The 12,011-nt window shown below is 40.4% G+C and overlaps 1 protein-coding gene across 4 annotated transcripts in view; it reads right to left on the bottom strand.

Annotated features, from left to right (window-relative positions):
• The window catches only part of LOC118419839 (protein Red-like), a 22,698-nt gene extending 12,011 nt beyond the window's left edge, over nucleotides 1–10,687 (bottom strand). Inside the window, exons 1-13 of one of the 4 annotated variants that reach the window (XM_035826460.1) lie at nucleotides 10,532–10,687; nucleotides 8,935–9,118; nucleotides 8,310–8,439; nucleotides 7,529–7,626; nucleotides 6,979–7,034; nucleotides 6,847–6,902; nucleotides 4,696–4,807; nucleotides 3,606–3,769; nucleotides 2,808–2,916; nucleotides 2,249–2,418; nucleotides 1,439–1,516; nucleotides 839–903; nucleotides 497–553 (exon numbers count right to left, since the gene is read on the bottom strand). In XM_035826460.1, the coding sequence (XP_035682353.1) occupies nucleotides 497–553; nucleotides 839–903; nucleotides 1,439–1,516; nucleotides 2,249–2,418; nucleotides 2,808–2,916; nucleotides 3,606–3,769; nucleotides 4,696–4,807; nucleotides 6,847–6,902; nucleotides 6,979–7,034; nucleotides 7,529–7,626; nucleotides 8,310–8,439; nucleotides 8,935–9,118; nucleotides 10,532–10,541 (1,289 nt within the window). In that variant the 5' untranslated portion in view covers nucleotides 10,542–10,687. Of the gene's footprint in view, nucleotides 1–496; nucleotides 554–838; nucleotides 904–1,438; nucleotides 1,517–2,248; nucleotides 2,419–2,807; nucleotides 2,917–3,605; nucleotides 3,770–4,695; nucleotides 4,808–6,618; nucleotides 6,675–6,770; nucleotides 6,827–6,846; nucleotides 6,903–6,922; nucleotides 7,035–7,528; nucleotides 7,627–8,309; nucleotides 8,440–8,934; nucleotides 9,119–10,531 lie in introns of all 4 variants that reach the window. The other 3 variants (XM_035826462.1, XM_035826461.1, XM_035826459.1) reach the window with 3 other exon arrangements.
• Nucleotides 10,688–12,011: the final 1,324 nt, after the last annotated feature.

Here is a 12,011-nt window from a genome sequence, read left to right as displayed (position 1 = left end):
CCAACCTTGCACTCCGGCCATCAGTAAAAATCGAACGAAAGCGATACAATCATGTGCCTCCATTTTCATACACTGGCGTAGTCTGAGGTAAAAATTTCTCAATTACTTTACTGTAAACATACAAAGAAGTATTTTATGCAAAAAGGCCTTTCCTGATCACAAGAAGCATACAATCTGTCTGTATGTGACGGAAAAATTTTAAAACCAATCCGTCAACCTTGACGGACAAAAATCTGATAAAAGCTCCTTGGTGGAAGCTACAGGCTGCTTGGGGATGCCGTCCACGGCCGTAAAAGCCACACACTGTTTGTTTTGCTATTGTTATGATTGTTGACAATGTGTGTCGGTACCCTTTCGCATACGATAATCTCATTAAAACCAGTTTTTCAAGGTCTCAGTTCAGTCTCTCTAACTCCTGGAATAGTGTTTTCGCGACAAAGGGAATTGGCTGACGGAAAAAAATGTCGAGCTGGCTAGAGCCCTGCATATAACTCACCCTGGATAGCATTCTGCATAACTGTCCGGCTGGAAGGCCATATCCATCTTTTTCTTTCTGAAAAGGAAGATACAAAAAAATGTTATGAATTTGAATGGCATAAACTATCTATTTAATAGATCTAATCTTACACTCCAAAGAGTTGTAGTGAAAACAATTTTTTTATCGCATAACTGGTCAACAGCAATGCAAGGTAACACTAAAGACATTAGAAAGTGTATATTACTGCAACAGTTTACTAATAACACTGGGATGTGTTGTTGCTATTCAATGTACATGTACATGATGAAAAATATTAAACAAACTCTAATAATAGTCAGAACAAGAGGGAGGTAAACTGACCGTTCCCGTTTCTGGTGCTCCTGTTCTGCATGGACCATGGACTCACTCCAGTCCATCTTATCAGCCTGATGGGGTACAGAAGTTAGTAAGTACATGTTAATCAACTACAAGTAGCTATTTTGGGTACTCTTATGCAATGTAGTTTTGATACACAGCAGTTTCAATGTACTTGTGACTACTGGGGCTGGGGAGTAAGGCAATTTGCAAAGTCTCCTACAATCAAGTCTTAAACAGACAATTTTGTTTTGAATTAATTGAGTTAACAGTAGGTTAGTACCAGGCTTTACCTTGCAGTAGTAGTAGCAGTAGTGTACTGTAGTAGTACAAATTTTGTAGTACATGTTACTGTAATATTCGCACAGCGTATTACAGCATTCAGTTTGAGTTATACCACCCCTTATACTATACGGGGTGGCATACCCTTTCTTTTCAGCGCTGGACCTTCCCTTAAACCTACATGTATCTTACAAGAATTTTTAAGGCTGACCAAGCATTCTTATGTGCATTCCTCCTAAAGCTCATGTGTGACATTTTAGGCTATAGATACACAGTTACTTTAAGGCTTGTGATACCCTTTTGAGAAAGTCTAAAGCTCCTTACCTTATCTCTGAACTTCTCATTGATGTTTTTGACCATCTCTTTGGCTGATGATGGAGGCTTGACATCCATAAGAGAAGGCTGTGTAAGGAAAATAGGATATTCAGTTAGTATCTTTTTGTTTATTTGTTTTGCACACCTGGTAAACTGCCTTAAGGCATAACACACCAGGTTTGTACTGAACATTGCAAGCTGCATAGCCAGACAAATCTATTTTATCTGCTCAAACCAAGATGGACCCCTAGATGTCTAATCTTTTAAATTAGATACCACAAATTTTGCGGCAATACTTGGCATCACTATGACAGAATGAGACAAGGCTTGAAGCTCTTATTTTCTTTGTTCAAGAAGTGTAGAAACTGACACTAGTATGGTAGACAAGGCTATCACACTAGTGTTACTTCTACAGCTACTTTTAAGTTAGTTTTACAGTCTGCTCAGCAGCAGCTGTTTTTACAGTACAGTAGAAGCCAGTTCATCGCACACTTCTGTTAACTGCACGGAATCCAAAACCCCAAACCAGTGCGGTCCATCTAGATAAATTCGCATTATTGCATCAGCCAGATAGTTGCATGAAATTCACTGGCAAATTGTTATAGGCCGTGCAATTAAGTGGTTTCTCCTGTAATGGTTACCTCAATGTCACTTCTACAAGTACAAGCAAGACTACCACGCAACGCATTTTTCCATGTTGATCTTTTCTCGTCATGTTGGCCATCTCTTAAGGTTTAAATTTTCTTGTTTTTTTTTTTAATCAGGCAAAAATTAAAGAACGCGCTGATATTATCAATAAAGATAACTTGCTGTATTTACCTCATCCTCTGTCCTTGGTTTCTCGAAGTAGCTGGAGCGTTTCTTGTCATGAGAGTGGCTGTGTGAGTGCCTGTCCTTAGACTTGTGCACCTGGGGGATATAATCTCCCACATCACCGAAGATGTCATCACCACCAGGCAGTCTGTGGGGCTTCTCTTCTCTTCCCTTTCCTGATGGGGAATAAGAATATAGGATAAAGGAGAATTCTTACACAACCAGGTTGAACTTACTTGCTTACGTTTCTTTGTCCATCAGACACCGAAACGTGAACCTGATGAAATTATTTTTGGAAGGAATCAAGAATAGTTTCATCAGGTCAGTAATTTTATAAGTATTATTTCATTACTATTGGGTAGGCCAACTACTCTTTGTTCACAGCCAGGGGCTAAATTGTGAGGAGCTTACAATAGGCGGGGCTAGGGGTGTGTAAAGGTACTATGTACTGGTACAAAATTTTTTTCTTCTTGTTGGATTGTAGACCATTTGTCGAAAGAATCATAATTATTTGCCCTTAAGACATTTTCTGCAAACACTTGCAGTACTACACGTTGGGTATTACCTTTGTCCTTCTTCTTGAGTTTCTTGCCCCTGACTCCCTGTCTGAGGTAGGACAGGATCTGAGTCAGCTTGTTGATAACAATGTCATTGGTCGTCAGGGTGGTCTGGGACTGTAAACACAAATAGAAAAAAATCATGAACACTGAACCATACTTCCTATTCTCCAAGTATCGTTTTACACCACTTCCACCTTACATGTATATCCTGCATCAAGGATATTGACATAACTGTGGATGCATACAATGACAAAGAAACAAATCTACTGCAGTTACGATATCTCTGTTTTTGCAGAACATATCAGGTGGGGCCGCGTAGCACAGTGGTAGTGTATTCGGCCCGTGACCGAGAGGTCGCCGGTTCGAATCCGCCTGCCATGTTGCCGGTCTTGTGCCCTTGGGAAAGGCACTTTACACGACTTTTCCCACTTTACTCAAGTGAAAAAATGGGTCGTCCCTCGGATAGGACGTTAAATGGAGGTCCCGTGTATGGGGAGAGCCATACCCTATGCACGTTAAAGAACCCGCCACATGTGCAAACATCCACCCGAGCGGATCAAACCATTCTGGCCAAAATAGGGGTAGGGAATCTCCCGAGCAGCCCTCGTAACTCCTGCTTCGCCTATTGGGTCAGTTAGTCCTCACTCATAGTAAGCAATTGGGCTGGTCTCAATCATGATGTTTCTGACCTAGGGCGAAGAGTTGCTGTTACAGTTCCAATCATGTAACCCGTAACCTTGAGTGGCCTTCAGGCCTTGTTACGAGGTGACCATTGAGTAAAAAAAAAAAAGTTAAAAGCTTACCTCCAGACTAGGACAGTCTGCCTTACTCCGGATAAGTGTTGTCGGCACGTCCGTGTCCGTATACTCGTCTTCTAAGTCGATCACGTACGCCATCCGTCCCGGCAGGAACAGCTCATTCCGCTCGGGGGGTTTGATCTTGAACAGGGTACGGTACACGCTGCGTGCTAGACACATGGACACAACATACAGAAAACAACATTTACAAACATGCATGCTTCATGTCAACATCTACATCTGTCATTACATTTATATTTGATCAGAGGCGTTAACTGTTTGCTTATGGAGAATTAACTGACTGTAATTTCTATTCACAAGTTATAAGGTACAAGTCTCAAAGTATTATCTTGCAAAATCAGGAGGGCTTCTTCTTTGTTCCAGAAAATGCTTTGCATATTGAACCACACATCTTATAAGTCAGGGCTCGAAGTTAACTATGTCCCGATGTCCCGGGGCCACTAAAATTTAGGCCGGGACAACTGAAAAATCTTTTTGGGACACTTTTGGGACAATATTATATAGGAAAATAATCAACGAATCAACATCAGAATGTCCGATCTCCCCACGGCCCGCGGTTGTCAGGCGTGCGTACTCTGACTTACAGTTGTTGTAATACATAATTTATGAAAATAGGGTTGGGACAGTCCATCCTCACTTCGGGACAGTTGACATTTATTTTTGGGACAATGCTGGGACAGTAGGGAAAAAAATTAATTTTGAGGCCTGTATAAGGTGAAAGTTGTTGCCACTAAGTACCTATCAGTATAGGGGCCTCCTGAAGCTTGAAGCTAGATGTGCAAAGGTTGTGTGACAGGTTGTTCATTTAAGGGTGAATGAACCGCCCGAGGTGTTCAGTTCAGTTCATTTCATCCTCATATGAGGTGCCATTAACGATGTCCGACCATGCATCTCTATCTAGCATGGCGGCTAGCAAGTTGTAGTCCTTTAGACCTACCTTTTCCTTCAATACTTTCTTAAATGTCAGGTTTGGTCATCCCCTTAAGTGTATATGGTGTCATAATGCCTGAGTCTTTGTTATAAGCACAGAATAAAACCACCGAGTGAGCGAAGATGAGATGATGGATTTTCTTACCCATCCTGGTCTTGAACTCCATCTCCTCCTCTTCTTCTTCCTGCTTCTTTTCCATCACAATAGTGTCCAAGTCATCATCCTCACGCTCCTTTGTTGCTATTTCACTGCGAACCTGTACATGGTAAACACACACATATTCTTAGTCCCTGAAATACTTCACCAAATTTGTGACTTTCCTATTCACATTTTTAACAACCATGGACATTGGTTGTGGCTTCTTTATCCTTCTTAAAATACCTTTACAAAAACACCCCTGCTGCAGTTCCAGCACAAGCTCCTAGGGGGCCCAAAGCTACACAAATTCTTCCTTACATCAAAAGTTGCCTGCCACCAAAATACATAGTATGTTTAGGACAAAAGACAACAAAAATTAACATTCTGCTGCAGTAGCAATGTCACACACCAGGGAGCCCCAATTCAACCTTGACTTTCATCTTTCCAATCTCTATACACACAAAAAATATCATGACCACAAATACCTGGAAACACGAAGATATACACTCGGCACAAAAAGTTTGGAATATCAACTTCAGTTGATCATATCTATGTTGTTTCTGCATCAATTTCAATATATTATATATGTATAGAAAGCTTGCATAATTTTCTTTCCAAACGTATCAAACTCATTATCATTGTTAACTCATTGAACATACACTAGGCCTGCTAACGTGAGTGGGTCACGAAAAAAAAGTGCCCAAATTCCCCTGTTTCTGTTCAAAACTGTATCGTCCGGTTCAACCGTTGTTATGGCCGCGGGTGACAATGATTCCATCAATCCTTTTATCACCTAACGTTTGGTATACAGAACATCCAAGTTTCTTTTTAGCATATCTGAGTACAGTATTTTCTGAGTGTAAATTCATGGAACGAGGACTAGGCCCGCTTACGTACAGGGGATCCTAAAGATAAAGTGCCAAAATTACCCTACTAAAGTCAATCACTCCATTCTGCTCATTTTTGTCAGTATTGACTTGTGAATGAAAGCAAGTTGAATAAACAGGACATGTCAATCAAAGCTACTATTACTCTTTATTCAAGCAAAAAATCTGAACCATGGCAAGAGGTGATCAATCGAGTGCTAGCCATAAGCCGTAGGAAGGCTATTCCACCCTAAGACTGTGCTCCAGCATCCAATGGTCCTTGCTCTGTGTGGACTGGTGTTGTAATCTTGCAGAATGGCATTTGGTCCAATATTGAAGAGGTAAAACATTGCTACTGGATGGAGGATGGTGTCCCTATATGTCACCACATTAATTTGCCTGGAATGATGACGAGTCTTGTTTACCCTATGGTGGTTATACCACCCACACCATGACGCTGTCTCCACCACCACCAAATGCCGAAAGTTACTCTTGTCGTGTCAGCGTGCGGTTCTCCTTGCTGCATCCACGCTTAGATTCTGCCATCCAACTATCAAAAGGGCACATGGACTCTACTTAAGTGCACTAAAACCTTGTATGTTCCGTATACAAAATGTGAGGTGAAAAGAGGATTAACTGGACCAGTGACACACGCGCCAATATCAACAGGACGATGCAGTGTTGAACAGAAGTAGGGGAATTTGGGCACTTTTTTTTCGTGATCCACTCACGTAAGCACGCCTTGTGCTCGTTTCATGTGTTTACAATCATAATAAGTTTGATACCATAGGAAAGAATATCACACAAGCTTTCTATTGATATATAATACGTTGAAATTGATGCATAAATAACGGAAATATGATACACCAAAGTTTATATTCCAAACTTTTTGTGCCGAGTGTATATAGACAGACACAAACACACAACAAAAATAATACCTCCATTTTTCATGGAGGTGATAACTGTGTGATTGGATCTTATTCTAACCTTCTGCAGCAGGGCGTAATCCAGCCCCTTCACCAAGTGAGTATGCTCCATGTCACCTCCCAAGAGTTAGTCTTACCTTCTGCAGTAGGGCATAATCCAGCCCCTTCACCAAGTGAGTATGCTCCATGTCACCTCCCAAGAGTTAGTCTTACCTTCTGCAGTAGGGCATAATCCAGCCCCTTCACCAAGTGAGTATGCTCCATGTCACCTCCCAAGAGTTAGTCTTACCTTCTGCAGTAGGGCATAATCCAGCCCCTTCACCAAGTGAGTATGCTCCATGTCACCTCCCAAGAGTTAGTCTTACCTTCTGCAGCAGGGCATAATCCAGCCCCTTCACCAAGTGAGTATGCTCCATGTCACCTCCCAAGAGTTAGTCTTACCTTCTGCAGCAGGGCATAATCCAGCCCCTTCACCAAGTGAGTATGTTCCATGTCTCCTCCCAAGAACTTAGACTCCTGGATCAACTGACGTCGGCGCTCAGCAGTGTCAACCCTACAGTAAGCAATAAGTGAAATAACGTAAATGTACTGTAAATTCGGCTATTTTTGCTGTGAGATAATTTCACTGAAGGAGAAAGTAGGTTTCTCCTGTATTCTAAATCTAATAAAAGTGGTCAAACAATTCCGTAGTATGGCAGTGATGCATAATTTTCGGAGCATTTTGAGACTCATGATACATTGACAGAAAATAACTTGAAATGGACCTGATACAACAATACCTTTTCTTACGTTAAACAGATAAACTAAATGATACAGCTTGAATACAATGCACTTTTTGTCTATTACTTGCAGAGAAGACAGAAGAGACTTGGGAGCTAGTATAATGCGGCTGGATACCAGGCTATGTCATCGATTAAGTCTGCCAAGTATAAACATGAGGTAAAAAAAATCATCGGATCTTCTCATAGCTTACTGATAGTACAACTACAACAAACCGTAGTACAATCTACATTATTCTGTACTAGTTAAAGGTATATGCATACTTACGGCTGTGCATTGGGAGCCACTGCCCTATAGTTAGTGGTGGTACTGACCATCTCTGTCTCTTCATAATCTTTGTTCGTGCCTTCTCTACGCTCCTTTGCCTGCAAAAAGAGTTGGAATCATTAACTCTAAAATGTTACATAAACCAAAATAGATCAATAAACTGGTTAAATTTTCCTTCCAAAGTGTCATTTCAGGTAACACTGTCTTTCAACAGTGACTGAGTTTATAATGAATGTCACTAATGAAGGGTAGTGGATATTATCTGAAATGTCTTACTTAAACTTTGGAAAATTTAACTACAACTGACATAGCAATACATGTATATGCATCTAAACCTTGCATGTTTGCACGCTTGTCAATGAATTAAAGGACATGAACTTTTAGTTTAGCTAAAAAGTGATTGTTTCTCATGTGCAAATGTACAGGTCTGTGGAATTAAAGACTTAACTTCGAAATCATTGTGTCTGTCCTATCTTATCGTTTTTACTTTGAAATTCTTTGCATAAGAAGTCCACTTGTCTAAAAAGACCACTTTACACTGGTTCCCGTGGTTGTTTTCTTAGAGAAGTTTCACTGTAGTTTCTTGATTCATTTTGGTTTGTGTAATATTCTAACTGGATGTCTGACCTCCATTAACTGGAATTCATATCTTGTAGGAATCAAGAATCTTATATAGATCACTGCTGCAGCAATCTTACAAATGGTTGCAGAATGCAGAAAAATATTGTTTAAAATTCATACAGATTTTCAAATATCACTGTAACTAAAGTGGTTTCCCTACCCTGTCTCTGTACTTCTGGGCCAGTTCGGCCAGTTTGTCCTCCTCTTGTTTCTTCAGGTTGGCATAGTAACGCTTCTTCCTCCTACGCCGCTCGTTGGGATCCATGTCCTCATTGTACTGGTCACCCAAGCTAAAAAAAAAGATAAGAATGTGCATTAATACTAGTCATCAATACTCGACAATGAATAAAGGGCTGGAAATACTGGATGTATGTGCATCTTTGTGCACCCAAAATTGGAGTTGAGAACTTAAATTTTGACCATGGGTCACCACCAGGTTAGTAGATCAGCATAATGCAGTGGGATTAGTTCAAAGTACACAAAAACCTCTATAAGCTATATGTACCCAGGCCACCATCCAATTTGTAATCTACTAGTACACGTAAATCAGTGGTAAAAAAGTGAGAAAAATACATTTGTACAAGCCTTTATTAACCTTAAAACCACACTCTCTGCAATATAGACTTACTCAATCTTAACACAACTGTTAGGTATAAAATTGAATTTTTTCTGATCTACTTTTTTTCTAGCAGCACTTTACCAAAATGTTAGGGTAATCTAATGTAGAGTATGGTTCAGAAAACACTGACTTTCCCCCCAACATCTGCTTGTAGAAGAAGACTTACTCCCTGTCCTGTCTGACAGCAGTACTACTGGAGGAGGATGGAGGGGCGGAGTTCGGAGCATCGCGGGGGGTCATCAGCAGCCGTCGGAAGTCCTCATTGGTCAGCGCCGGCTCGTGATCGTGGTCCCCGTCGTCCTCCATCGCCTCCGGGGGGAGGGGGTTGGAGAACGCCAGCTCTCCTTCTCCTGAGGAACAAAATCATGCTTGTTTGTGTGTTTGCTCGGAATTCATTTTTGCTATAAGGTGCATTGGTTTAGCCCGGGTACCATCCGGATAGTACTGTAAATGTTATAAGTTCGCGGGGATTTAATTTCACGGTAGCGCGTAAATGGACTTTTCGCTGTGGTTTTAAGTTCGCGGTAACACCATGGACTGCAGTCTAATACCAAGTAATAGAAAAATGTTCGCCATGGTTTGAAGGTCGCGGTGAAGTGGTCACGGCAAAAACAGCAAAAATTAATCCACCGCGATCATAATTTTCTGCATTTACAGTATTTCGCCTATGTTCGCTTCTGCTATCCGTCTGGAGACTTACACATTCAAACCGTTTGGTGATAATGTCAGTTAATGAGCGAAGTAAGGTTCTAGAGCGTTTGTTTGAAATATGCAATCTTATGAGAAACAGAAGAGTAGCCCACATGCTATCGAATACAATACGCCTTTTATTCTTCTGATGGTATTACTATTCACTATTACTATGAGTCCATTCAATGCTTCGAAATAGAAATAAAAATTAAAAAAAATTATATCACGCGTAGAAACGCTTAGAAATATGCCTTGTCTAAACTCTATGGTTGGTTGACGGTTTGCATGAAGTTCTAGCTTAACTCAAAAGAATCTTGTGCATAATTTTAGTGAATTCCACAGTGTTTTGGGCACTTTTCATAATTGGATAGTGTGTTGCACTTGTGTCATGGTTTCGGTTAAAAACAATACTAAGGTCAGATAGGTGATACTGCCATGCATTCCTATGCAGGGTTCTCCCCAGAATTTTTTAGTATAGTGGAGGGGCTGGCAAAAATAACCCGCACCAACGCGCTGCACTTTCATGAACATGGGTTCATTTTGCAATGACAGAGGGTGTCAAATACTACAAGTATAATATACTGTTGTTATTCCTTTGTTGTGAAGTGGCAAAACTACTGTTGTTTTGATCATTGCTCATTCACAAGTTTTTGCAGACAATGCTGACTGGAAAAGTGATGCCACTTGGTACAAAAATCTGTGAATTGTCATTAATCTTAGCAAAACTAACAAAGAAAATAGGGAAGAAACACACTAAATTTGAAAAATAGTATAGTGGAGCTGGCTGAGAGTATAGTGGAGGGCCTCCCTTATTCCACTCTCTGGGGAGAACCCTGCTATGCTTTATAAAACACATGATTTCCTTGCATAATATGCAAGCTGCACAGATACGGTAACATGAATGCATAGGGCCTATGGTAAAAATTATAAATTGCCCCCCTCCCCCAAAAATTATAACAAACCATTGCATTACCCCGTCAAGTTTCGGTCTACATTTGGCCTTTACCTTTCTCATCAAAGTTTACTTTACATCTGCATAATATCTATACTATATAGCTGTAAGAAACACTTACTTTCCGGCATCTTGGCTGTCGGTAGATCGCAAATATGTCGTAAAAGATTTTCTCTGTCTTTTTCTGTCTTCGCCAACACAAACAAGATGGCGGTGTCTGGTTCCCAGGATGCACCACGTGGGACTGGGGTGACGTCATCGGCGGGAGGTTCAAAGGAACCGCCAGGTGATTAGGACGTTCGAATATTTGACAAGATACTTAGTAAACATCAAAATGGCGCCTTTTAAATATTTTTTTTTTCACAAACTCACGGCCTCTTTGAAATATCAAAACCATCAGTATAACGTTATGGCCATATAAAATTCTATTATCAAAAACTGTACATTGAATAGTGACTGACGTTATCAGTTAACGGAAAATAAGTGTGTGTAAAATTGACGCCTATGTTACGTAAGCAAGAAATATTGCAAGTGGTATCTAAAGCGTGGGAACGGTTTCTCTTGCATCGATATAGCTCCCCGCTAGAGGTCCTCTCAGTGACTCTCGGATACCGACAGCCCGAACACTCGAAGTTTCGTTTCGTGGGGAAAAAGTAGAATGGAAAGAAGACTTCGTCCGTAGTATAGTAGTAGTTAACATTCTCTCTACACCATAGTGCCAACCAGCACTCACTCATAATGTTCATGTACATCGTTCTTCGTATATCATATGATGATTAAAATTGATAAATGATGAATTATGATAGTTTATTGCGCTATAAACATACCAGTGACAAATAATAGTGTGTGGTAGAGACTGCATAAAACTGGCTACGAAGCAGAAACTGGTGGAGGACACTGTACGCGTGACTTCTTTTTTTTTAAAGGCCCCGTTTTTCTTTCCTATGATGGCACCAACAAAGAAGATATCATACCCATCAACCTCAGCTCGGAAATTGATATATATATTAAAGGCAAAACTGCTGGCATGAAAGAATCTGGCCAATGCTGAATATCCCGAATGAACTCTCCTGCCAAAGAAAATAAGCAACGGCGCCCGTAGAAGTCTACGAAGAAGTCTATTGTATCATCTTAAAATATTCTATTTATCTTCGATAGAATTTGAGTGAGTAATTGACCAAAAGAATCGGTTCACGGGAAGGGTAACATTTATCCCATTAAAAAATAAATGGTGCCTTGCAAATTACTCTCCCTATAGTTATATAACAGTCTAGTAAAAACCACAACAAACTACGAACACCTCTGATCAGCTGATTCACGACTAGTAGTAGTACTTGTCTTTTTTTTATCCCCATGTTGTTTTTATCTACTAGTATTTCATAAACATGTGAATTCCAGGCCTTTATCGACAGTGTTATGAAAAAGAAAAACACCTTGAAAACATGCTGAACTAAAGATCACAACGATTTTCTAGTAATCATTACTTGGACCGTTACGTAACCCTCTCTGCGCATTTAATACGTGCACGTCACTCCAGACCGTGGGAAAATTCTGAAATGACCCCAAGTGAACTCAAGGTCATTCACAAAGGTCATGTATGT

Source organism: Branchiostoma floridae, chromosome 7 (genome assembly GCF_000003815.2).
Source record: "Branchiostoma floridae strain S238N-H82 chromosome 7, Bfl_VNyyK, whole genome shotgun sequence".
In the NCBI taxonomy this organism is placed as follows: Eukaryota; Metazoa; Chordata; class Leptocardii; order Amphioxiformes; family Branchiostomatidae; genus Branchiostoma; species Branchiostoma floridae.
The sequence above is the reverse complement of the archived record's forward strand: the minus strand, read 5'-3'. Positions and strand labels throughout refer to the sequence as shown.